Here is a 26,152-nt window from a genome sequence, read left to right as displayed (position 1 = left end):
CCGGTAAGGGAATTTGAATCCTTGACCTTGGTGTTACAAGACTGTACACTAACCTGCTGAGCCAACCGGCCAGCCTAAGAACTATTGATTTGAAAGACAGAGAGAACCCAGAAGAAAAAACTGAGAAGTGAGGGTCAGAGAGAATGAAAGCCAATTGTGCAGTAACTCAGTCACCCAGGTAACAATACACTGATTGGAAGAAAATCATCATGGAATTTTAGCTACAAGATGAGAAAGTGTTCTAGTGTGCTCTTTTTTTTTTTAATGTTTTTTTTTTTTCTTGTGATCTGGAAAAAAAAGACTGGAAAAAAATTGGGGAAAAATGAAATGCAAAGCAAATCTCTTCCTCTCCCCAACCTCTGAAAAAAAAAAATTCCCTAAGTAGGTCACACACTGTATCCTCAATCATCTCGGTATAGGCTCAGGCTACAGGAAGCGGAAAAGAATTTTGAGGCATTGCCTAAATAGATTTGGTTAGGGAGGGGTGATGACAGGCGACAGAGAGGAAGTCATCTCACTAATGACCTTTAATTAGGTTGGAGCTAGGGAGTTAGGGATGTTTGGGTATGGGGCTCTTTCAGCAGGGTCTTAAACCAGAGGAGTTAGCCTGTGGGTTTATTTTTAGCCCTAGAGAGTTCAGGGCTAAGCAAAGTTTAAGAGTCTAGTGCTTTTCTCTGGGAGAACACAAGAGCTCAATTAATAAACTGAAACGGTACCTAATTATACTCAAGTAGTTTATTTCTTTGAAACTTGCTCTTTATTGTATTTCTCTTTATCTTTCACAGAGATTATCTAATTTATGTTTTTATTTTAATAAAGAGAGGTTTTAATTACATGTGTATTAAATGAATCTTTTTCTTTGTAAAAGTTAAGAACATACCCTTTAACTACTGCTCCTAATTCTAGGCCGCTCTTGCAGAGGTAACTATTGTTATCTTTTTGGTGCATACTGTTCCAGTTTTTTCCTATGCATTTTCGTACATATACTCCTAGAATATAGAATATTTGAGTTTTTTAAATGTAACATTTCATACTGTATTCATTTCATATTGCTCTGAAACTTGCTTTTTCTCTTTCAAAATTTGTCTGAAAGATTTTTCTTAAGTAGTATACAGATCTAACTCATTTTTTCTAACTGCTGCATCATAGTTCACTGCATGGACGTGTCAGAGTTCATTTATTCACTTGCTTGTGGATGAACATTTAGGTTGTTTCCCAACTAGAAGAGTATTTTTTTTTAAAGAAAAAAATAGATTTATTGATCTATAATTTGCATACCATAAAATTCACCCTTCAAAGTGTAAAATTCAGTGGTTTTAGTATACATAGAGTTGTACAGTGTCACCTCTAATTCCAGAACACTTTCATCACCCCAAAAAGACACCATTAGAGTCACTTCCATTGCCCCTCTGCTCAGCCTCTGCAAATGCCAATCTACTCTCTCTGTGGATTTGCCTGTTCTGGACATTACGTATTAATGGCGTCATACAATATGTGGCCTTTTGAGTTTGGCTTCTTTCTCTTAGCAAATCCTTTTCAAGGTTCATCTGTGTTGTAGCATGTATCAGTACTTCATTCCTTTTTTTTTTTTCTTGCCAAATAACTTTCCACATTTTGTTTATACATTCTTCAGCTGATGGGCATTTGGATTGTTTCTACTTTTTGGCCATTAGGAATAATGCTGCTATAAACATTTGTGTACAGGTTTTTGTGTGAGCATATGTTTTCAATTCTCTTGGGTGTATACTGCCAAGTCATAAGGCAACTCTATGTTTAACACTTTGAGGAACTGCCAAACTGTTTTCCAAAGTAGCTGTGCCATTTTATATTGCCATGAATATATGTATATATTTTAAACAAGAAAGAACATATTCGTGAAGCAAATGGAAGTATTTGTTCTTGAGATATCATCAGCCATGTTTGGAGCAAGCTGAGAAGCACACTAACTCAGCACTGTCCAGTAGAACTTTCTGCAGTGATGAAGATGCTCTAAATTTGTGCTGTCCAATATGGTAGCCACTAGCAGTGTGTGGCTATCGAGCACTTAAAATGTGACTACTGCAACTAAGGAACTGAATTTCTGATTCTATTTAATTTTAATTAATTTAAATGTGATTATCTTTATGTGCCAGTGGCTGCTGTATTGGATAGCACAGTACTTATCCTCTCCTTTCTGTAAAAACTCACCAAAAGGGTGCCATAAAGATATGGGGGAAGTAATCCATTTTCTCCTGTGCACCTTGCACCTCCGAACCAGCTATTGTCACAGACATCACAGAGAAGACATTTAGAGACTGTGATGCTTTGAATCAGAACAGCACCACACTGAAATTCAGGTTAACTCTCAACTTTTGTAGGGATGTATTTGGAAAGTTGGCATTTTATGTATCTCCTTTTAGCTCACCTGGTTTAAAGAATTGTCTCCATTTTCTTTTCTTTTTGGCAGCTGGCTGGTACGGAGATCCAAACCCTTGACCTTGGTGTTACAACACCACACTCTAACCAACTGAGCTAACCAGCCAGCCCCTATTTTTTTTTTCTTATTACAAGAGCAATACATGTTCACTACAGAGAAGCATGAGAAGAAAATAAAAACTGCCACAGATAATTACTGCTAATATCTTGGATGTGTGTGTGTGCGTGCATATGTGTGTGTAAGTGTGCGGGGGGTGTTTGTGTGTACGTGTGTACTGTTAAAGAAAAATTTACTCAAAGATATTTGTTAAGTCACAGTAAGGCAAATTTTATTCAAGACCATCGAGATAGGTATAGGGACCACTGCAATGGGATTTTGCAGTGGGAGAGAGAGACTAGGTTCAATTATGAATACAGTATGGGCAAGTAGGAATTTATAGCCAAGGAGAAGGGTGAAGGTCAGTGGATAGAAAATTCCTAAGAGGGAACATCCGTGTAAGGGGGATTCTGGCTAAACCAACCTAAAAGGATTCTTGCTGAAGGCAAGCCAAGCTGGTCAGACATCACCTGGGGGAGGGTAGGGGATGAGGAACACGTTTTGATATTGAGGGTGATCAGATATCAAGGGTGGGGCAATTCTTGCTAGACTCACTTAGCATGATTCTTGCTAAAGCTGGATTTTACAAGGAAGTGCACAAATAGGTCTAAGAGAAGGATCAGGAACCTGACTAAGGTTTGATCAAATGAAGAATCTTTGTCAGTACACACGGAATTTTTCTGTAGTTCAATTTCAGTAAAAAAGCAGGATTAACACTAGAACTTATTTTGTTCCTTCCTCAGAGTTCCTCTGCAGGTTCCTGTGATTAAATTTTATTTAGTAACTGAGTCTTCCCTGTGTGCCAGGTGAGACCCAGTCCCCTGAGGGAGATGAACATCAACAAGCTCATTTTAGCCTAGTGTGACAAGGTATGACTGTGTGGAGTGAGGGCAGAGGAAGCACAGGAGAAGTGGTAGCCATTGCCTGGGGAGTCGTGGAAGACTGCAAAGGGGAAGTGACATTTGAGCTGGCATCTGAATTGGAAGAATTCAGGGTGCAGAGAAAAGGGTGAAGGGCATTGTGGGCAGAGGGAACAGCATGTGCAAAGGCTAGGGGCATGAATGAGCCAGTATGTTCAGGGCAGTGAGACTGTTCCTGTGTGGCCAGAGCTGCAGAAGCATGCGCCACGTGTGGGCTGCCTGACTTCTAGTCTTTCAATTCTCCCATTAACCCAATGAGATAAGTAAAATGTCATCCCTGTTTTAGAGACAGAAAAATGGGATCTGAGAGAAATTAAATAACTTGCCCAAGGTAGCACAGCTGGTGAGGGACAGGGCTGGGATTCTGATCTGTTTGAGAAGAAAGCCCAGTTTTGAGCGATGAGGTAGGTTAGACTCCAATTGTGAACAGACTTTTCTGCCATGCTCAGGAGTTCAGAAGTCACCCTGTGGGTAGTTCAGCAGGGTACCGGCACAACCAGATCTGTGTTCACAGAAGACCACTGCGGTAGCAGTGCAAATGCAGTGTAAGCAGGTCAGCAATTTACCTTGGACTGAACTATTCTGAACACATCTCTGTCGCTCTGTCTCTCTGTCTCTCTGTCTCTCTGTCTCACACACACACACACACACACACACACACACACACACACACACACACACACACACACACACACACACACACACACACACACACCCTGCTTCAAAGCAAGGAGCCTCTGAGAATCCATCACTGTTTGTTTCCCTCTCCCTTCCTAAATGAAAATCTGTACCAGCTGCCCCAGGTTCTATGTTTATTCCAGATCATGACGTAAAAAGATTAAAGGGGTGGGGACACTGCCCCTTGCTGAGGGACCTTGGACTAATCACTTCTCACACGGCCTCAGTTTCCTCATCTGTAAACTGAAATTCTTGGTGTTTCCATTTTTAAATGCCCTTTCCTTCTTTGAAGTTGTCTGGCTCCTAAGAGCAGTGGGACCTATTAAGAGATTTCACTCGGCTGCACACCATGATTTTTGGAGAGCTAAGATAATCGTGGGCTGGCTGCCCCTAAATTTGAGCCTCTTAACATTTCCTGTACAAGGCCAGAGACCTGGCTTTCTAGGCATCACTAGAGTGATCACAAGACATTACAGAGTCGTCTTTTGTTTTCAGGCTAGACCAGTGTCAGCAAATAACCTAATTAGGACTTCACGAGCAGCTTGCCCAGTGAAAGCTAATTTAATTAGGGTCTTATTAGTTGTTATCACTACTTTTTAATGAAGCTCTATTACATTTGACTACGCAGATCCCAAGCAATTGTATTAAATGTTGGCAAATGACCCGTTAGTCTTTGATTTCAGTTTTGTATCTTTCACACTATCCTGAGATTCAGATTTTTTTTCTCTTCAAAGCCAGGTGCAACCTTAAAGGCATATTTTCCTTTCTTGTCTCATTACTCATTTTCTGGTGCTATGATCTGAATGTTTGTCCCCTCCAAAGCTCATGTGGAAACTTGGCCTCTAATGTAGCAGTGTTGAGAGGTGGGGACATTGGGAGGTGATTGGATGGTGAGGGCTATGCTTTCATGAATGGACTGATCCATTCATGGATTAATGGGTTAATGGGCTAATGGATGAGTGGATTATAATGGGAGGGACACTGGTGGCTTTATAAGGAGAGCAAGTGAGCACATAAAAACACTCTTGCCCCCTCACCATGTGATTCCCTGTGCTGCCATGGGTCTCTGCAGAGAGTACCCACCAAGAAGAAGGCCCTTACCAGATGCACCCCCAATCTTGAACTTCCCAACCTCTAAACTGTAAGAAATAAATTTATCTTTCTTATATATCACCCAGTTTTTGGTATTCTGTTATAAGCCACAGAAAACGGACTAATACATCTGGGATTCTCTGTTCACTGAGTCCAGTAATATGATATTGGAGTGATATGAGGGGTGGGCAAAGGCTTCCCATGCTAGAAAATCTCTTCCCACTGGCCTTTCATATTCCCTAACATTTCCATCATTAATCACTCCATGGCTGCAAAATTTCGAGGACTAAGGGCCCCTGGTTGAAATGCAAATGTTATTTTGCAGACAAACACAAAAGCATTATTATGAATTAACACCTCAGTGAGGATTAGCTCATCATTTTACCTAATTGGTCAATAAACGAGAATTCAAGAGAATCAACCTCGGGTGGAATAGTTTTGATAGTGTGTCGAGGAGGATGGAAGAAAATTGAGTTAATTAGTTTCTACTCTGCACTAGGCACTGGGCTAGACATGTTCACATTTATTATCCCATTTAACTGTCTTAACAACCTTAATATGAATGCATTATTACAACTGATTTACAGGTGATAAACAGGAGCACAATGAGATTGGGTCAGCTTCAGAGTCACACAATAAAAGGGAAAGGCTAGGAGAGCATTGCAGTGTGAGGAGTCTTGGCCTCTAGGGGGCAGTATCAGGACCCTGGAGGTTACCATCCCTGGAGGATTACCTGAGGCCAGGTGAACCCCAGGACAGGTGACTGAGGGGCACTAAGGACAGACTTGTCAGGTCTCACAATTTGGCATGGGTAGTGCTGATCTCTTCATCATCAGTGGACAGTGTGATGTCCCTGTCAAAAGAATAGGCGTTGGCGTTAGGCTGACCCAGATTCAGATCCTGGTTCCAGCCTTTTCTGTAGATATGACCCTGAGCCAGTTGTTCATGCTCTGTAAGCTGTGGTTTTCTCATCTGGAAAAGTGGATAATAGTATCTTTCTCATATTTTTGCTGTGAAAGTTGAAGAATATGCGTTAAGCATCCAACACAAGGGAAATGCCAATAAGCAGTGGCGCCTCCACTACTGAACGGTATTGGAGATCCGCGTGACTGCAGTGGGGAGGGTTGCGGGTGGGATTGGGTCTTATTAGGTTAGCGGTTCTTAAACTTGAGCATGCATCAGTGTTGTCTGGAGGGCTTGGGAGAACCCAGATCACCTGGCTACACCCCCAGTTCCTGATTCAGTTCCAGAGTTGTCATGTCTAACAAGTTCCTGGGCCATGTGGACGCTGCTGGGCTGGGGACTACACACGGAGGCTGTCTTAGTCCATTTTGTGTTGCTATAGCAGAATAGCCGAGACTGGGTAATTTATAAAGAGAATGTTTATTTGGCTCACAATCTGGTGGCTGGAAAGTTCAAGATTGAACAGCTGCATCTGGGGAGGGCCTCACACTGCTTCAACTCAAGGTGGAAAGTGGAACGGGAGCAGGTGTGTGCAAAGAGATCACATGGTGAGAGAGAAAGCAAGAGGGAAACTGGGGAAGCCAGACTCTTTTTAACAACCCACTCTTGCAGAAACTAATTTATTCTCACCAGAGCAAGAACTCACTCACCGTCGAGGGAAGGCAGTGATCTATTCAGGAGGGATCTGCCTCCATAACCCAGACACCTCCCACTAGGCCCCTCCAACCAATACTGCCACACTGGGGATCATATTTCAACTTGAGTTTTGATGGGGACAAATCATGTCCAAACCATAGCAGAGACTCACTGAGTAAGGCCTCTCTTAGTGGATGCCCTCCAACAAACACAGGTGGTAGCTCTGATTCTCGGGATGGCCACAAGCAAAATATTCTGAGTCCACCTAAACCAGGGGTGAATCAGAGAGGCAGAGCTCTGGCTCCTTTCCTCTTATTTTCTACTCTGCCTCTGTGGTTTCTTGAGCCCTTGAGAGCCAGTCCCAGTAAACAGGGGCCAAAAATATTCTCTTAATTATGATGCCTTGTTTGTTCGTTTACTTATTTATTTATTGCCAATCTCTGGGCTTGTTTAGGTTGAAGCGATATTTGTGGTTTAAATAAATCAATTTTGTGGCTGAAAGTGTTGATATAATTTGTTTTTCACCAACAGCAAGAAGGAATTAGGCTCCAAGTAACAACTTCCAATTAATCTACCAGACTGAAATTTTGCATTTTTAGTAAGTTAACCACTTTGATTTAACAAATGGGATAGACATTCTCAGACTTGCAGAAGAAATAGTGCCTGCCATCTAGTATTCTTTTTCTCAAGAAGGGGCAACTCTCTTGATACCAGTGAGATAATGTATGTTTCACAAATAAAAAAATTATAATGATTTATGTTATTGGGTTTGTTGAGTAAATGTTTGTTGAACTCTCGTGAAGTGACAGCATGCTTTGTATTGGGGTTTCTCCACTACAGCAATATTGACATCCCGGGCTGGTAATTTTTTGCTGGGGTGGGGGGCTGTCCTGTGCATTGTAGGAGGTATAGCAGCATCCCTGGCCTTTCCCGCTAGAGGCCAGTAGCACCTCCCAGTGTGACAATCAAAAATGTTTCCATACGTTGCCAAATATCCTCTGGGAGGCAAAACTGTCCTTGGTTTAGAACCACAGCTTTACATGAATAAACTTATTTCTTCCTTGCAACAACACAGTGAAATAGGTGTTACTTGTTTCATTTTAGAAAGAGGAGAAAGGAGGAACAGAGAGGTTGAGCAATTTGTCAAAGGCCATACAGCTTGTAAAGGATCAGGAGCAGAATTTGAACCCAGGACTACATCCAGAGCCTCAGTCTTGACCACTATTCTCCTTTCTTCTTAGAGCACACAGTTAAGAATTTATAGAGAAGAGAGTCCACTCTGTCACAGGTATCGTGACAGGCAGCAGGTATAGTTGCCTCTGGGAAGAAGAGAGGTGAATAGGATGAGGGGTGGGAGGCCGTTTAACTTGTAACATTTCATTTCTTAGAAGATGCATAGCAAATTTAGCAATGTGTTAAAATTGTCAAATTTGGGTGGAGGATACATGGGTGTCTCAAACTAATTTTTGAGAATGACTGAAATATCACACAATCAAATATTAAAACAATTTTTAAAAGAAACACCACCAGAAACGTTAAAGTGTGATATTTTTCAAGCATGTGACCATCACACCCAGCACACTAAAAAAACTTAGTTTTTTTTACTCTTTTAGCCTTTCTTAACAGAGAGATTCCCTCAACCATTTAATGAGGAGTTTGTCCCATTTTTGTTTCCCCGAAAGAAATAACCCATTTGTAGAGTCTGTCATAATCATGATAATATTAACCGGTATGTATTAAACATCTCCTACAAAGTAGATACTGTATTAGAGGCTCCACATACATTAATAGCTGATGTTTATGAAATATTTACTAGTGTTTGGCACCCGGCTGGGTCTTTTCCAGCCATTTCTCATTTATTCCTCCCTACAATTCTAGGAGGTGGATGATTTCAGTCGCATTTTACAGATGAATTAACTGAGGCTTAGAGAAATGAGCACCAGAGCCAGGACCTCAGACCTAGATTTGACTGATTTCAATGTCCCTGTTCTTCCTAGTACTTCAAGCTGCCACTCGACGGCAGTCATGAAGAGCTAACAAGGATGTCCTAAAGAAGGAAAAGCATCAGCCCTCTTCATCGAGATGAGCAGGTGGGATGGCAGAGACCAAGACAGGTGGCAGGAAGGACTTTCCTGGACACGTTCTGAGAAGTGCTGGCTGAGCTCAGTCCCTTGGCTTAGTAGCGTTCCCTTGATACCCTGACCCTGTGGCAGTGGGTTAAAGTTCACCCCATCCCTTCCCTGTCCTAGCTGCTGGTTCCAACACCTCTAGATTTAGTACAGTCTGAAAATAATCCCACCTCTCCTTCCAGAATAGCGGTTCAAGGTCAGGATTAAATCACACCCCTGGCCAACCAGGGCCCATTAACTCCCTCTCTAAAAGCCTCCTTCCCTGGCAGAAACTGCTCAACGGCCCAGCTCCTTGCTCCTTGAGTGGTGTTCAATTGAGTTTTCAACAGGTGAGGCTGGCATCTTCTGGGGTCAATTTGAATTTTGCAACTAAAGTGTGGTGCATTTGCCATGTACTTGTCTAAATATAGACTATCCACTGCATTTCCTGGATCCGCACAGGCCCCCACAGTGGGGTGGGGTTAGCTTGGCTGCCTAGAAGAATCCTTCCTTATTAACTCATCCTCTGAGTGCCTCCAACTCAGTTGTTTTCCTAGGGGGCGGCAACAGCATTTTCTTTGATTTTGTTATGGTTTTAAATTGGAACGTCAGTCCTGGAGCCTCGAACCACTGATGTGGACCATGGTGGGCCTGGCAGCCCTGCAAAAGATCAAATCCGTTTACACACTGCGGGTGATTGCTTTTTGTTCTCAGATTCCAAGGCCGCTGTCTCCTCTGGCTCCCCTGATGGGTGGGGGTTGCATTCCAAGAGGGTGGCAAGCTATCCCTGAACTCCAGGAAGCTGACACCAAATTAGTTGGAAGGATTTGAAGCTTTCAAGCCATTTTAACACCTTGGAGGGGAAACTGACCTTTCATATGGATGCCCAAAACTCCTTGGGCCCAAATCAGCTATGTTGAAACACATTTATTGGGAATGAAAATTGCTACATCCTTCCCAGAGGATAATTTGATGATAAAAATCTGAGACCTTTCCCATGAGTCTACCTTTTGTTCTAACCATTCGAAGTGGACTTTATTCTAAAGTAATCCTAAAGGCAGGTTCACAAAAGATATTAAAGAAAAAAAGTGTATATTAGAACATTTATCACAGCTAAAAACAGAAAACAAATGTACATCAAGGGGGGATGGATTATTTTAAACATATGAAAAAGATGCTTAACCTTATTCCCCAAAATTTCACCTATCACGATGGCAAAGATCAGAAGAGTTTGATAACACTCTTGGTGAATGTGTGGACACTGCCAAATGTCAGTTATGAAAACATATTGGTACGATCTCTATGGAAGATGATTTGGCAATATTTATAAAAATTAAAAAATTTACTCAGAATAGGCCACTTCCAAGATTTTATCTTACAGATATATTTACTCATGTGGAAAATGGAGATGTATGTATAAGAATATTATTTTGCAGTAGCAAAAAAATTTAAAACAGCCTAAATGTACTTTCATAGGGGTCTATTTTTTTTTAAAAGGAATGTGATGCAGCTATTCAAAAGAATGAGGCTGCTCTTTTTGCATTAAAGTGAAAAAATCTTCAAGACACATTGTTTAGTTACAAAAGCAAAGTGTAGAATAGTGTTTATAGTATGTTATTTCCATTAAAGAGAACATATAAACATATTTCTATATGCATAGAATATCTCTGAAAGGATATACAAGAAACTATTAACAGTAGTTGCTTCCAGAGAGGAGAACTGAATGGCTGGAGCCAGGGAAGTGAGAGGGACAGACTTTTCGCTTTACACTTGTACCTTGTGAATGGGATACCTTGTGTGTGTTTTACCTATATACATAAATGGTTTGCTTACATAACAGGATTGGTTAAGTACGTTATGGTGCCTTCTATTATGGCTTCAATGCAGCATTAGAAAGATGGGAAAAACAAAACAAACAAACAAAAAATGAAAAGACTCACATTTACTGATATGGCAAGAAGTCCATGCTTGATTAGTGAAAAAGGTGCTGAGTGATGTAAGTTGTGTTAATACACACACACACTCACACACACACTCACTCTCACACACACACACACACACACACACACACACACACACACACACAAATTCTGGAAACTTCCACAGGAAAATATTACACATGGTTATCCATATGATATGGTCTGAATGCTTGTGTCTTCCCCAAATCCATACGTTGAAATTTGATTTCCAGTGCAGTGGTGTGAGGAGGTGGGGCATCTGGGAGGTGATTGGGTGGAGCCCTCACGAATGGATTAGTGTCCTTATAAAAGAGGCCCAAGAGAGCCTGTTTGCCCCTTCTGCCATGGGAGGACACATAGAAGGTGCCATCTATAAGAATTGAGTCCTTACCAGACACCAAATCTGCCAATCAATCAATCAATGGGAAATCAATGTCAATCAATTGGGAAATTGATAAGTAAAATAGGACACTCCATAAAATGGATTAATATGCAGCCAGGAAAAAAAGAGAACAGTAACTATGCATTTTGACATACAGCTATATCTGAGATACACTGTTGAGTGAAAAAGATAACTTTCACTGTAGTGTTTATAAAATGATACCATTAGTAAAAATAAGCAGGGTGGAAACACATGTGTTCCACGTGCATACACACTCAAATACATACACACACACATATATGCATATGTATGCTTACAAATAAATAGGATGTTTCCAGAAGCATACACAAATAATCTGGTGAAGTGTTTACTTCTGGGGAAAAATACTGAGAGTGTTGGTTGGATGTGAAGCTGGTATCTGGTGTGGATAGAAGAATTGTTTTCATTGTTCTCTTTTTTCTTTCTGATTTAAATAAAAGTTTATGTGTCATTTTAAATTTATTTTTGTTTTTATTTTTTTGGCAGCTGGCTGGTGTGGAGATCCAAAGCCTTGACCTTGGTGTTATCAGCACCACGCTCTCCCAAGCGAGCTAGCTGGCCAGCCCAATGCATCATTTTTAAATAAAGAAACTAATTGATTAAAGAATTACTACAAATAATCATGCAAGATAGTTGCAAAGCACGATGGCATAGTCTAAGTTCCCTGTGATCCTAAGACCATACCTTTTGTAAAGAAAAAAGTACAGAAGACCTCACAACCTGAAGTATACCTTAGGTAGTGTCTTGAGGCAGGCTTCTTATTCTGTAGTTAGGGGGTCCATGAACTTGAATGGGAAAAAATGACCTTTAAAAACAAAACAAAACAAAACAATAAAACAAAACTAACCTTTTGGCTGTAAGTTTGTATTTCCTTCAGTAGGAATGTAGGCAACAAGCCACAGTAGAATCAGCAGGATTTGTCACCAATAGAAATCAGATTTGTAATATCACATTAAATTTGTTGCAGAAATCTTGAAATATTTGCACTTGTCACTACTTCAGAATCATAGTAGTTATTTATTTAACTTGCTGCTAGATCTTGTTTATTTAATATGTTAAGGACTTTTTTTACTCTATAATAAATTTTTTCAACATTGTAATAATACATTTGGTGTTCTTTGAAATCCTATGTTTTTTTTTTTTTATGTGTCTGTTGTAAGAAGGAGCTTTATCGGATTGCCAGAGGGATCCACAGAATGAAAAAAGCCCAAGAACCTTTGTGTTAAAGTAAGTTCTGAGGGACTGGGAACAAGGAGTCACACATGGGCGCTGTGGGGTTGTCCCTGGAAGCAGAGAAAAGGCAATGCCAAGGGGCAATTAATGGCCTGAATATATAAATCAGAGATGTATTTTTTGTTGTTGTTGTTACAGTTGGTGGGTCCTCCTGCTCCCCAGCCAGCTGCCTTTCTGGATCTCCACCCAGCTCTGTGCTGGTGGTGTGAGCCCTGGGGCCTATGCCTGCAAATGACAGTGAGCCCAACTTGCCCTTGGTCCCACTTTAACCTCCATCTGGGGCACAGCCAGGGTGCTGAGCTCAGCCTCTAAGTGGTGTACATGAGCCTGGTAGGAAACTCTGTCTTAAAGAAGAATGTCAGGCAGCGTGCAAAGCCAAGCCCAAGTTCATCTCTGTAGAACAGAGAGAAAACTTAGGGGGATCAAGAAGCCATGCGCAGACACCCCTGGAAAAACTTAAATGGGGCTCTGTGAGGAACTTGCATGTGCTAGAACATTCTGTGTCTGAACATTTCATGAACAGGCCTGAACTGCTGATTGGTACAACTTTTATAGCACAGTTCACGTGCTCACACCAGACAGGGGCACTTGAGTGTTCAAAGGGGGCTCAGAGGTGCTGCTGATTGGTGTGGCCAAGAGTGTGCTGTTGACAGAGTCCTGAGAACATGAGCCTGGCAGTGAGGACAGATTCTACTCTATCTGGGCTGACTCATGCTCTGCCATGCCCAGAGGGGTGATGACGGATGGGGCGAACACCCCCCCCCCCACTACAGTTATTCCAGCCTTACAAGTCCTTAAAACATAGCTCACTTTCCTTCTCTTCCCCCAAATCTTATTTCAGCCCACTCTTCTTTCTGTCTCCTCTGCATTCTGGAGACCCCCATTATTCCGATTATACCATTTATCTTGTGCTGAAATTGATCCATTCCTTCATTTATTTACTCGGCCGCTAAGTATTTAGGGCCAGGCCAGCCGTGGATTCAAATCCCAGTTCAGCCACTCACCCATGTAATAAGGGCAAGTGAACTAAATGAAGAATACTTTACTTAAAAATTTCAGAACAACATTGCAATAATTCTGTGTCTCACAAAATGCACACGTGGTAAGTTGCGTCTTTCCTTAAATTGATGTGTGCTTTGCTCTCTCATGATGAATCTTCCTCTGGACTGTTGAGGATGTTGGCAAGTTTCTCCTCAGCCATCTCAGGCTGTAATGTGAAACTGGGGTACTACAAGATGTCCCCATGGTAAACACCCTTACTCCAGGTTTTAAAATAGGAAAACACTTTTTTCATTCAAATTGAGACACTTTTGAGAATAAAAGAGGGTTATAATAATCATGCTTTGAGAGCAGGCATAAATGCGGACTGTCTCAGGCAAACAGGGATGTATAGTCACCCCATTAGAGAACAGTGCTGTCAGACAGACCCAGTGTGTCTTTAGAGCATTAGCAAAGTTGGGGCACCTCTACTTTTTTGGGAAATAATTTGATATTAAAGAAATCAAGTGGCCTTCATGGAAAAAATCCAAAATGTTTTTGGCTCTCCCTACATTTATTTTAGGGATCCGTGTGTGTGTGTGTGTGTGTGTGTGTGAGTGTGTGTGTGTGTGTGTGTGTGTGTGTGTGTGTGCGTGCATGCGTGTGTTTTAATTGTGGATTTCATTATTTCCTTCTTAGTACCTTGGGCCTCTAAAGATCTTAATCTGGCCCTGCTATAAAGGTACAAGAATGGTTTCCTCCTTTCCTACTTCTGCGGGGACCAACTCTGACCATATCATGCCCAGAGCTGAGAGGCAGCTAGTAAGGTGAAAGGAAATAGGGGGCCAATTGGCAATGGGAAGATCTCCCTCAGAGGCAGGTGGAATGGCAGCCTTTTAATAGAGAGTGAAGACACCGTACAATTTTCAAGCTCCTACCTTGTGTCCACTCTGGTCTTCACCTATCCAACCTTCACTGGCTCTGTGACCATGCCCAGATTGGCATTTTGATTTTAGAGGAGCAGTTCTTGACAATCTCCTTTTATTGTGTTTGCAGTAGTTTCAAGGAATGAAACAAGCCATTGAACTCCTCTAAGCCCATTTTCTCATTTACAAAATGGGCAAAAAATTAATATCTATCTGATGGGCTATTGGGAGGTGTCAATGGTAGATGAAGTCTGGCACATACTGTATGAATCATTGCTATTTTTACCGACAATCTACTATGTACTATGTATGTCTACTACGTACTATGTATGTCTGGGCACGGCGGACAAGAAGATGATTCAAAACTGGACCCTGACCACCTCTGGTGGTTTGCAGCCTGACAGCACTGCTAAAGGTGTGCATATCTGTCCTTTTCCCCACAGAGAGATGTGACAAGCACCATAAACCAGGTAGTAAGGGAGTGATCACTGCCAGGGAAAGGTTTCTTGAGAGGGGTGTCAATAGAACAGGACATTTACAGATGAATTTGGATATTCAGAGGGTATGGGAAGAACACTGGTGGGTGAAAGAACAGTATGGGCTAATGCACAGAGGAAGAAAAATGCAGGGTGTATTTGGGGAATGGCAAATAATTCTACTTGAATTAGAGTGCACTCCTAATTCTTCTGCTGAACTCACAGTGCTGCTCATTCATCCATTCATTAAGCTTCTGTGAGCAGCCATATTAGGCAGAGATGAAAGATGTGGTCACTGCCTGCAAGAAGTTTGCAGTTTGTAGAGGAGAAAGATAGTAGTTCAGTCATGAAGCTGCTGGAGAAAGCCATCCTGGAGTGTTTGGGTGTGGGCGAAGGGCACTTCCTTAGCCTCAGGTGCCTCTTCATGGGACCCTCCAAAGCCCTGTGAGGGGCCCTAGCAACGTTTACCCCATGGCCATACAAAGCTTTCAGACGTAAAGTCTATTAGCTGCAATTGGTTAAGACCATTGTCTGTTTCCACTCTGACTTCCCTCTGTCATATTCCCCCTGGTGTAGGTGGTGGTATAGGGACTGTGGGCATTTTTGGGAAGTAGCTAAGAGCTGACTAAAGATACATTTCGTTTGGGTTCCATTGAACGTGTGTATATGGTCTGCAGTCTTTTCTTTCTGTGTAGCTAGGTCATCACTAGCCAGAGCTGCTGCAAAGTGGAATAACCACTTCTAGAAATACTCTTTCATGATGCTAACACACCTGGCCTTGTGACATCAAGAGGTAGGACCAGAAACTGATCTGTGAGAGGAGCATGCCCCATGGTGCTGGCACCACATGTAGGTGGGGGGTGGAGATGAACCAGGGTCTGAAATATGTGCAGCCAGAAACTAATCTGTGAAAAAGTCTGTTAAATTTTATGGTTTTCCAGATTTGATAAACATCTCAAAAACATATGTGACATTACCAATAATAGATTGTGAAGCTGAAAAAAGTCTTCTAAAGTATCTACAATAAAGAGAAATGTTGACTTATGCTGCTAAGGGAAAGGTCCAATTATTTCTATATTCTCTATGTTCTCACCAGGATGTGGTACTTTTCAGTTGCTGAATGATCAGCAGCCACCTGCCCTTCCTTTCCTCCTTCTCAGTACAACATGATTTCCCCAGTTTCTTTTGCACCTCTTTACATCGGGGCTCAGAGCCTCATATCTAGAATACCTCCAAGATTGAACCCATTTAATTGCCTGGATTCAAATCCAGGTTCTGTCATTGATCAGCTGGACGGCCTGAGGCAAATCACTCAGTCTCTCTGAGCTTCTGTTTCCTTGTCTATAAAATGGGGACAATAACAGTGCCCACTGCATAAGCCTGTGGAGTGCAGAAAAGGAGAGGATGCATAGAAAGCACCCCCAGCACAGAGCAGCACAGTAAGTCTGGCATGCAGCCAAGACCTAACAAATGACAGCTATTAGTATTATTATTCTCAGCCATGGTCAGGGAGCACAGTGACTGCAGAAACATCCTGTAGATATGGGAGAGAGCAATTTCCCAGTGCGGCCTGGTGGCCATCATTTATTTTTACTGACCACACACACATTCAGATAAAGGCATCTTCTGTATTACAGATCTGAATAGGCCCCTCAGTGATGGCACTGCAGTGACAATGCACCTGCTGGCATTTCTGCTTTGCCACAACAGGGTTGGGTGCCTCCACAACTGGCCCCGAATCCTGTCGTACATGACAGGCCTAACTCTTTGCACATCATCCTTCCCCTCCCCAGCCCTTTGTCCAGTCCACAGGACCTCACAGTAAAGCCGAGGCTAGCTCACTTATCCATCCCTCCCCTCTTTTTTTTTCTGTTCTTTCTCTCCCTCCATCCCTCCCCTCACCTTCTTTTTTCCCCTCCTTCCTTCCCCCTTCCTTCCTTCTTTTCTTCCTTCCTTCCTTTTTCCTGTAAATGTTTACTGTGTCTGTCCACCATGGTGTCTTCCATGATTCCAAGATTTTAAGAGATTCACAGTGAAATTTCAAAAAAAATTTTGGAGGAGATTGACATACGGTAACCAACTTTTTATTTTGCCAAGTAGAACATTAACACATACACACGCGCACGCACACGCACACACACACACACACACACACGCACACACACACACACACACACACACACACACAGACAACTATCATCATCTCCATCAAGGAAATGCTATTTCAGTATCCCCAAATAGAAAGATCATAGTCTTTAGAATAAAAGAACAGTCATTTATATTGAATATTTATGTTTCTTTTTTTAAAAGAAAACAACATTTTCCTAAATTTCTTTTCTTATCTTGCTTTGAGCCAGTAAAGACTTTGGGCACCAAACCTCAGACACATGTTGGGAAAGCCATGAGGTAACAACAGGAGTAATATGACGAATGCTTATTGATTGCCAAATGTGGAGTCCAGTGGACTCTACCATTTACTAGCTGTGTGACCTTGGGTGAATTACTGAACCTCTCTGAACTCTAGTCCCCTCGCTTGTGAAAACAGGGAAGATGATGTTTGCTCTGCAGAGGGGTGGTGAGAATTATGAGCATTCAGTGTTATTGGTACGCCTGGTACAGCGAGGATGTGTCCACAGTGCTCATCCTCTTTCCCTTCTCCAGGGAGGCCCTAGTTTAAAGAAACTACTTTCTGTCCTGGCAGCCTTCTTGCCTTCCTTTATGTGGACTGGCCCGAGGGACTGGGTAGGACTGAAAATACTTCTGGCTGCGATTAGGGAAGCTTCACCAGGTTTTCTTGGCTCTGCACAGGATATCCATTCCAGGGGTTCCCAGGCCCAAGGAGGACTGGGGCTGTTCTGGCTGTGTAAGAATCACCTGGGAGACTTGTTAAAAATTGAGATTCTCAGCTCCACAGGGGAAAATCTGATACAGTAGGTCTATGGTGGGACCCAAGAATCTATGCTTTTAAAAATGGCTCCTCTGCCAGATGTTTCTGATGAGCAGCTAGGCTTGCTATTGCTCCGTACTTTTGGCTTTTGGGTTAGACATTCTGTCTGCTCAGCTCATAAGGGTGTCTGGTGGAACATTGTTAGCATGGCGTCTTATGAGCCCTGATGAATGGCCTGAGGAAGATCCTGGGAGAAATCCTCTTGGCTGTGTTTAGCCACCTCCCACCCTGTCTTCCCATCTCAAGAAATGGTACTTCTATCTACCTGGGTGGCTCTCTCCAGAAACCCCAGGGTTATTCTAGACACATTCCTTTCTCTCACTAACTCTCCATCACCAATCTATCCCCCGTCCTTGAATCTGTCTATTTCTCTCCACCTCTACGGCCACCAGCCTCGTCTAAGTCACCAACATCTCTCACTGCAATTGTGAGGTCTCTAGTCTGTGCTCCTCATGATGGCCTGAGTCATCTTTCAAAGACATAATTCAGATAGCAACTTTCATCTGCTTCAAACCCTTCCATAGAGGCTAATGCACTTTGGATAAAATCTAGTCTTTAATGTGGCCTAAAAGTCCTCGCATGGCCTTGCCTCTGTCCAGGCCTCCAGCTTCTGCATGCACCTGCCTCCCTTCTATTCTCCAGGCTCTGTTTTTTCCCCACAATCTCTTACTTCAGGACTTTCAGGTGTGTCCCTGCTACCTGTCTGCTTTACTGAATTAACTCCTCCAAACTGTCCCAGGTTCTGCGTAAATGTCACTTTCTCAGGGACCCCATGATAGACCAGTCCCTGTTATATAATTCTGATAGAATCTCACCTTTTTTCTTCAAGTCATATATCATAATTGGCATTCATATTTGTGTGTGTGTGTGTGTTTCACGATATGTATTCCCTACTGGAACTAAATTCTTTGGAATATAACTATTTTGCTCACCATTACACCAGGGTACTCCAAAAAGTTTATAGAAAAATAGAATTAAAAGGTAATACAAGTCTTTCTATGAGCCTTTGGAAGTACCCTCATACCTCCAGTATAATACCTGGCCATAGTAACCACTCAATAAATATGTATTTATTCAGTGAATGAATGATTAAAGATGTGGACCCACATCCCTAGCAGAAGGGCAAGGTCTCTTCCACTTTTTCCTTCTGCCTGGGGTGACTGACAGAGTGCCCAGCTCTGAGAGACCCTTATGCACAGCATGGGAGTTGTGGAGAAAATCTAGCTCCGAGCTAGAATGTGGATGGCTCGCCCTGACATTTCATGAGTTGATCTTTATTTCAGGAGTGAGCAGGCAGTGGAAGACAGGCAGGGTTTTGCAAGAGAAGCATCATAACTAGTTTTTGACAGTGTGTTTCTGGGTTTCCTGGAGAACATTTGCTATGAGAGCAGGTTGTTGTCACAGAGCAAAAAGGCCAGACGTCTTGGTGCAGTAGAACAAACCTGGATTCAACTTGCTGTGTGATGTTGGGCAAGAAGTCTAACCTCTCTGAGCTTCAGTATAAGCATCTGTACATAGGAAGCAGTGACTCTCCCCTATCAGGGTAGCTGTGAGGATTAATGAGATAATGTCTGTAGGAGGCCTAGCAGAATGTCTGGCACATCATATTGGTTCAATAATAATATGATTTCATGAGGCTGTAAGCCTGCAGGCAGGGGCCGTGTTCGTTTTTGGCTCAAGAACCCAGTGTCTAGTATAGTGTCTCACATAATGCATGCTTTAGGAAGTCTTTATTAATGATTTAATAAGTGGTCAGCTGTATTTTACCTCAGTAGGATTTCCTTCCTCCAGGAAGGATTCCCTTTGGGTAAAAATTTCCCTCACTAAGTACTCAAACCAATTGTTTTTCTTGTGGGCAGCTCAAATCCCTGTGTTTTGAAACCTCAGAGCTGGAGGATTAACATGTGTGTTTGTGGGGATGGCTCTGTCCTGAGTCATCTCTGAGACCCTCACCCTCCCTTGTGTTTGTGGAGGGTGGAGATTCCTCAGCCCCGACTTGAATGAGAAGGCTGCAGAATCAAATCAATGAAGAGAGATTCCTATTTGGTTCCAGTACTACTGAGAGCACAACTGTTTCTTTGAAATTGACCTTCATTTATTTGGAGGGGAAAGCAGTTAGTTCAGTAATGGCTTCCTGGTGCCTTTCAGCATTTTAAAAGACGGAAGAAAGATTTGGAGCGAGGCAAGCTTCCAGTGTTTTCTAAACAACTCACTAAGCCCAACTACTAGTTGGCTGCCCAGCGCTTCCTGCTCCCTGTCCCCACACCACTGCAATGCACATTCCTCCATAGCCAGCCACTTCTTGAGACCCTGATTGGGCCTTCCCCAGGCAGGTGGGAGCTGGTCTTCATCATAATGCCATGCAGCTGAAGGTTCTCTTGAAAACCTTGTGCATGGCCCATGGAGTAGAAATACTGCTACCTTCTATTCCAGTTATTTCCTGTCCCTCCCTGACCTGATTCCAGGGGCCAAATAAAGAGGTTCTTGTTTGGTTGGGTCCATCCCTGCTCCTGAGTAAGTGAGCACTGGTCCCTGGCCCAGCTTGGTCTGCAGCCACAGGGAAAGAATGAGGAGGACGTGGCAAGGGTGCTACAGGTGGGGAGAACACAGCGGGAGATGAGAGGCCCTGCTCTGCAGGCAGCCCATGCCTGTTCGCAAAAATAAAAATATGGATGATGGAAAACAAATGGGGCCCCTGAGCCAATGCCCCCTGAGGGTCTGGTATGGGGCATGGCTATTTTCCCTCCTCCCCAGGAGCAATCCCAACCCTTCTCTCCCATGGAGAAAACAAACGCAGCTATGGAAATCTGGTACCATCCAGGCACCTCAAGTCTATCACCAATTGAAAGTCACTCTACCCACGCTTCTCTGTTTGCCAAGCACTGCTTTCTCCCTTTAAGAGTGAAGAGCCAGCCCTTCATGGAAAATTTAGAATTTGGAACCTTCTTCAGGTTCCAAGGAGTTATTGTTCTACATCACGCTACTTTTATTTGTGTGTTATTTGAACTGAACTCAGAGGAAGTAGAAACCCACATCTCCATTTTGCTGGAGTGCTCTTCCTAAATTTTAAAGAAAATATCAATTAAGCACCTTCTCTATTTTAAACTCTTTAATACCTTTTGGAGTCTATCCCAAACCCGTGGTCTGGAGTCCACATTCCTCATCTCACCTGTTGAGTTTCCAGGGAAGAAGGATGTGGATGGAGTCCTCACAGGGGCAGAACATTGGGAAATCTCTGGGAAGTCATGACATGGATAGTCAGAAAGTTTTTATTGCAAGGAGAGGAGAAACAAGCTTTGATGGCATCAGGGTGGCAAGAACCTCTCACTTTCTATTGCCTGGAAGCCAAGGACCTGCGATGCTAGGGGGATAAGATCTCAGAAAGGCACGGACAGAAAGGAGAGAAGCAGTGAGGATACGTGAGTGGGCAGAAACTGAGGCTGGGCTTGATGACTTTAAGAGCAGGACCTAGAGAGAAACCACATCATTCCCTACCACCAGGTGCTGGGAAGATCTAAGCTTTGCAGCACTTTAAAACCTTGGCATCCAGAATGCTGGGGCCTGAAGGAACCTGAGAGTTCCTCTGGTCTGTGATTCCCAAAGCCTGGTTTGTGGACCACCTCTTCAGAATCACCAGGTGGGCTGGTTAAACATGCAGATTCCTGGGATCCATCTGATTTTCTAAATCAGATTCTCTGTGGGTTGGGCTCAGGAAGCTACATTTTTATCAAGTTTCACTGGTGATTTTGATCCTTGTTAAAGGTTGAGATCCCTTGATCTAGTTTACCACTCTTGTTCTCTAGACATGAGATCAGAAGCCCAGAGAGGTAAAGCAACAAGCCTAGGATCTAACTGATGGCAAAGCTCAAGTGGGAGCTCTATTGCTCCTGACCACAAGAACAGTGCTCTTTCCATTTCAACATGCTGGAAGCCTCCTCACCTGTTTGGAGCTGTTTTTCCTGCCCCCTAAAGCCCATGCCTGCACCTGTGTTTCATTCCTGCATCCTGGTGGGGCCTTCTCCTTCCTGAGGATGCTCTGCTTATAGTCTCTGCCAGCCAGAAGGCAGTGGCAGAAGGAAGAAGGGAGAAAGACCCAGTTCTCTTCAGAGTAACAGGTGTGGGATTGTCAAACAAGTAGAAAAAAAAGAAAACACACAGTTATACTGGAGGGGCGATTGAGTACTAATAGCTGAATTTCACTGAGCATTTGGTATGTACCAGATATTGTACTAAGTCTTTTCCAGGCATTAGTGTAATCCCCATGGGGCAAATATGAATTAGCCCCATTTTGTAGATGAAGAAACTGAGGCTCATACAGGAGTGGTCATTTGCTCAAGGTCATGTGGCTAATAAGAGGCCCAATCATGTTCACATACAGCCATGATCTTTGCAATGGCCCAATGCAGTGTGAACCGACATTCACTGTTAACCCAACGTACCTACAAAAGAACCTTTAGGTCTTGGAAAAGAAAAGCAAGGTTTTCTGCAGTGGGATGTGATTGCTCCTGGGGGATAGAACTTCAAACCTTCTCCACTTAGCACTTACCACTGAAAATATTTCTGAAAGGCATTAGCCTGCAAGCCTGCCTTAGAAAAGATGACTTGGAGAATAGGTTGAACAGCTTTTCTTCTTTGTCATTTTCTTTCCTTTCTTTTTTTTTAAACAGAAACTCTTGATACCAGTTTGCTTTCTTTCCATTCACCTTTTTCTCTTAAAAGCAGTGTATCTTCAGAATTTTAGTTGCTTAAGGGATTTGGTTATATTCAGCTCTATCTGAGACCCTGGTGTGACTGCAGGCATATGTGGTTCGTGGCATGTAGCAGCTGTTACTTCTGACATCATGGCACATGACTGTTCCATGATCACCCCCCTCCATTCATTTTCTGTAGCATCCCCCAGGGATGTGAGAAGAAATCAAAGCAGATCAGTGCCTCAGAGAAGGGACAAGGGTTTCCCAAGCCCTGTGAACAGCATGTCACAGTACCCTCCTCTACGTTTACCTCCTAACCAGACCTTGGCATCTTCCTTAGAAGAAATCAGGTAGCCTTTTGAATAATTTAGTTAATAGGACCACCAAATGCAAGAAGGTGGATACATCCCTATAAGAGGGGAAGGACACACTGAATTCCATGTTACCAGCATTTGGTGTCTGTCAGCTGAAGGTGAGAGATAACTATCATTTAATTCTGGACATTCCATAAACCACCACATTTTGGGGTTAAAACTGAGAATGTGTGACTCTTTGGCTATCTTCTCTTTCAAATCGCAAGCTCTAGATAACTTAAAGGCTGGCTGGGGTGGTGTGCCGTAGACTGCCCTTATTAACCGATAATGAATGTAGCACACTGAGGTGACAGCCATCGGTGAAGGGAGGAGGGGAATAATGCAGCCTCTGCAAAGCTCTTGAGGCGCGTGGCCTCTGCAAGAGCGCTGGAAATGCTGAATGAACACTGCCTTTCAGTGTACGAGCTGCCTCCCAGCTTCCCAAATGCTGCGTCTGCAGTAACTACAAACTATTTTGTATGCTGCATTAGTGACGCTGCCTTAGCCAGCATCACTACTACCGAAATAACGCTGGTGTGATGTTCAAGCTCAGTGTTCTTTTCAATTATTAAACCGAGGCTGTGAGTGAGTCATTCCACATACCAGATTTTCCTCCCATGGTTCTATTTCAAGTCCTAGTACCTTAGTGTGTTCCACTAACACCTGAGTTGGTTCTCAGCCATCTACCCAATCTGCAAAGCCTTTGCAGAACAAACAATATTATCCAATCTCCAAACACACACAGACTGCATAAAAAACAACACCCACAAAGAACTTTAGAGTAAGCTCATCAGTAAACCCAAGATCGGAAATGCCCGGTTTCCCTCTGCCAGTCCCTAACTTACCAAGTGGTAGAGCGATGAAGAAGGGTAGCCAGCACGAGATGAACATACCAACCACAATGCCCAAGGTCTTGGCTGCTTTCTTTTCCCTGGAGAACTTAAAAAGTTTGACAGCTATGGAACTCCTGGGGTTGTGGCCTTTGGCCTTGGTACTGCTAAGGGTGTCCTCATGAAAGTTCTTGGAGTGGATCCTCAGGGTCAGCTCCTTGGAGTTGGACATCTCCTTCATGACTCCCGCCTCCAGGTTCTTGGTGGTCCTCTTGGCAACGATGTAGACGCGGCAGTACATGACCAGAATGACCGCCAGAGGGATATAGAAGGAGCCCAGGGAGGAGAAGAGGGCGTAAAAGGGTTCTTCGGTGACTCCACATTCCTTATCATCATTGGGCGCCGGCTCCTTCCACCCAAGGAGAGGCCCGATGGAGATGACTGTGGATAACACCCAGACGCTGAGGAGCGCCAAGGTGGCCTTCCTCCGGGTGACCAGCGTGGGGTACTGCAGCGAGTAGCGCACCCCGATGTAGCGATCGATGGAGATGGCACACAGGCTCAGAATGGATGCTGTGCAGCACAGGACGTCCACGGCTGCCCAGATGTCGCAGAAGATCCGCCCCAGCACCCAGTAGCCGAGCACCTCCAGGGCAGCCGAGAAGGGCAGGACGGTGAAGCTCAGCAGCAGGTCGGCAATGGCCAAGTTGACGATGAAGTAGTTGGTGGGTGTCCGCAGGTGCCGGTTGCAGGCCACGGACAGGATAACTAGGATGTTACCCACGATGGCAAAGAGGATGAAGGCGCCCAGCACCAGGCCCACGGAGATGGCCCTGGTGACGTCCAGCTGGGGCAGCGTGGAGTTGCTCGAGGTCTGGTTGGGGCCAGTGAAGTTGGCATTTTTCAACTCTCCCCAGTGGGCAGGTGCTGATGTGTTGTGGCTGGTGTCCAGATCGGGATTCATCTTAGAGTCCGCCCTCCATAGCCAGGGAGAGTGATGGGGCTCGGAAGGGCTGCGGTCAAGGCTCCTCAGCTGCCCTGAAACTTTGCTTCCCCCGAGGTCTTCTTGCCAGAGCGCCCTCCTGGCGAGAAGTCATCTCCCCCGGGCAGCCCAGCCCGGCGGCGCGTCTCCTGCCTGCACCGAGCCTCTCGCTCGCCTGTCAGAGGGAGAGGAGGAGAGAGGGGACGAGGCGGCAGCTCCAAGTTTAATGGTCCACGTCAGGCGCGCCGGGCCGCGCTCGCGGGGGAGCCGCGGCAGGAGGGGGCGACAGGGCAGGGGGCGCCCGGCGGTGCCCGGCTCGCGGCGAGTCTGCGGAGCGCGGCGCCTCCTCCGCCCGGCCAGCGCCGAGGAGGGTCTGCTTTCAATGAGCCGCCTCTGGGCTGACTGCACGGCGGTGACATCAGGCGGGGGAGCCCGGCGCCCTGACTCGGTGCGGCACTAGGGGGCAATGCGGGTCCAGCCAAGGCGCCCGCGGCCCCGACGCCGCCACCCCGGTCAGCCCGGAGGACTAACCGCACCCCCGCAGCTCCCAGGGCGAGCCCTCTGCGGGGGGGGTGGGGGGCAGGGGGACAAGAGGGACCTGGGCGTTGGGACCCCCGTCACCCACTCCGAGGTGGCCCTGCTGGGATTATTTTCCTTCCTATTCACTCCGCAATTTCCAAAGTGGGGTGGGGGTGTTTACCTCTAATAGGGGGTGCCTGGAGTCAGGCCCTGGATTCAAGGAGATATAGGACTGTCTGGTACCTAAAAGAAGAGGAATTTCAGGGTTAGGCAGGACTTAAGTCAGATCTGAGACTAGCACCCATCTTTTTATCCCTCATGCAACCTTTCTGGTCTCAATAAAACCCAGAGTCTTCTATTCACTCACTCATTCATTCATTTATTCATTCAGGCACTCACTCATTCATTCAAGGAATTGTTACTGAGAACCCACTGCTTGTCCCCGGGTTCTGTTTTAGGTGCTCTGGGCATAGCAATTGAACAAATCAGGCAAAGACTCCTGCCCTCTAGGAGCTTACATTCTAGTGAGAGGAGACAGACAACAAAGGAATAAGCAAATGATTATGATAGTTGTTAGGGAAAAAATAAAGCGAGGAGGAGAAAATGCAGTGGGGATGTGGGGGATCTAAAATTTGAAATGAGTGCTTGGGATGTCACTGAAGTGATAGTTGAGTCAAGACCTGAAGGAAATGAGGAAAGAAACTAGTCAGCCATCTGGGTGTGGGAGGTGAGGAGAGTAAGAGACCTCCAAGCATCTGTGGAAGGGACTTTGAGGACCTTGGCTATTTGTTGATTTTTTTTTTTTTTCCTGTGTGATACCCATGTTGGACACTCAGCTAGAGGGACACACTCCCAAAGGTGGGCAAATGGTACTTAGGAGAGAATGGGCTAAAAACAGCCGAGGAAGAGCCTTATGTTAGTTAACATTT

The 26,152-nt window shown here is 44.2% G+C and overlaps 1 protein-coding gene across 1 annotated transcript in view; it reads right to left on the bottom strand.

Annotated features, from left to right (window-relative positions):
* Nucleotides 1-24,686, bottom strand: part of ADRA1B (adrenoceptor alpha 1B) — a 44,747-nt gene extending 20,061 nt beyond the window's left edge. Inside the window, exon 1 of the mRNA XM_063087515.1 lies at nucleotides 23,738-24,686. Coding sequence (XP_062943585.1) covers nucleotides 23,738-24,686 — 949 coding nt within the window. The remainder of the gene's footprint in view (nucleotides 1-23,737) is intronic.
* Between the last annotated feature and the right edge of the window lie 1,466 nt (nucleotides 24,687-26,152).

This window comes from Cynocephalus volans, chromosome 2 (assembly GCF_027409185.1).
Source record: "Cynocephalus volans isolate mCynVol1 chromosome 2, mCynVol1.pri, whole genome shotgun sequence".
Taxonomy (NCBI): domain Eukaryota; kingdom Metazoa; phylum Chordata; class Mammalia; order Dermoptera; family Cynocephalidae; genus Cynocephalus; species Cynocephalus volans.
This window is presented reverse-complemented; position numbering and strand designations above follow the sequence as displayed.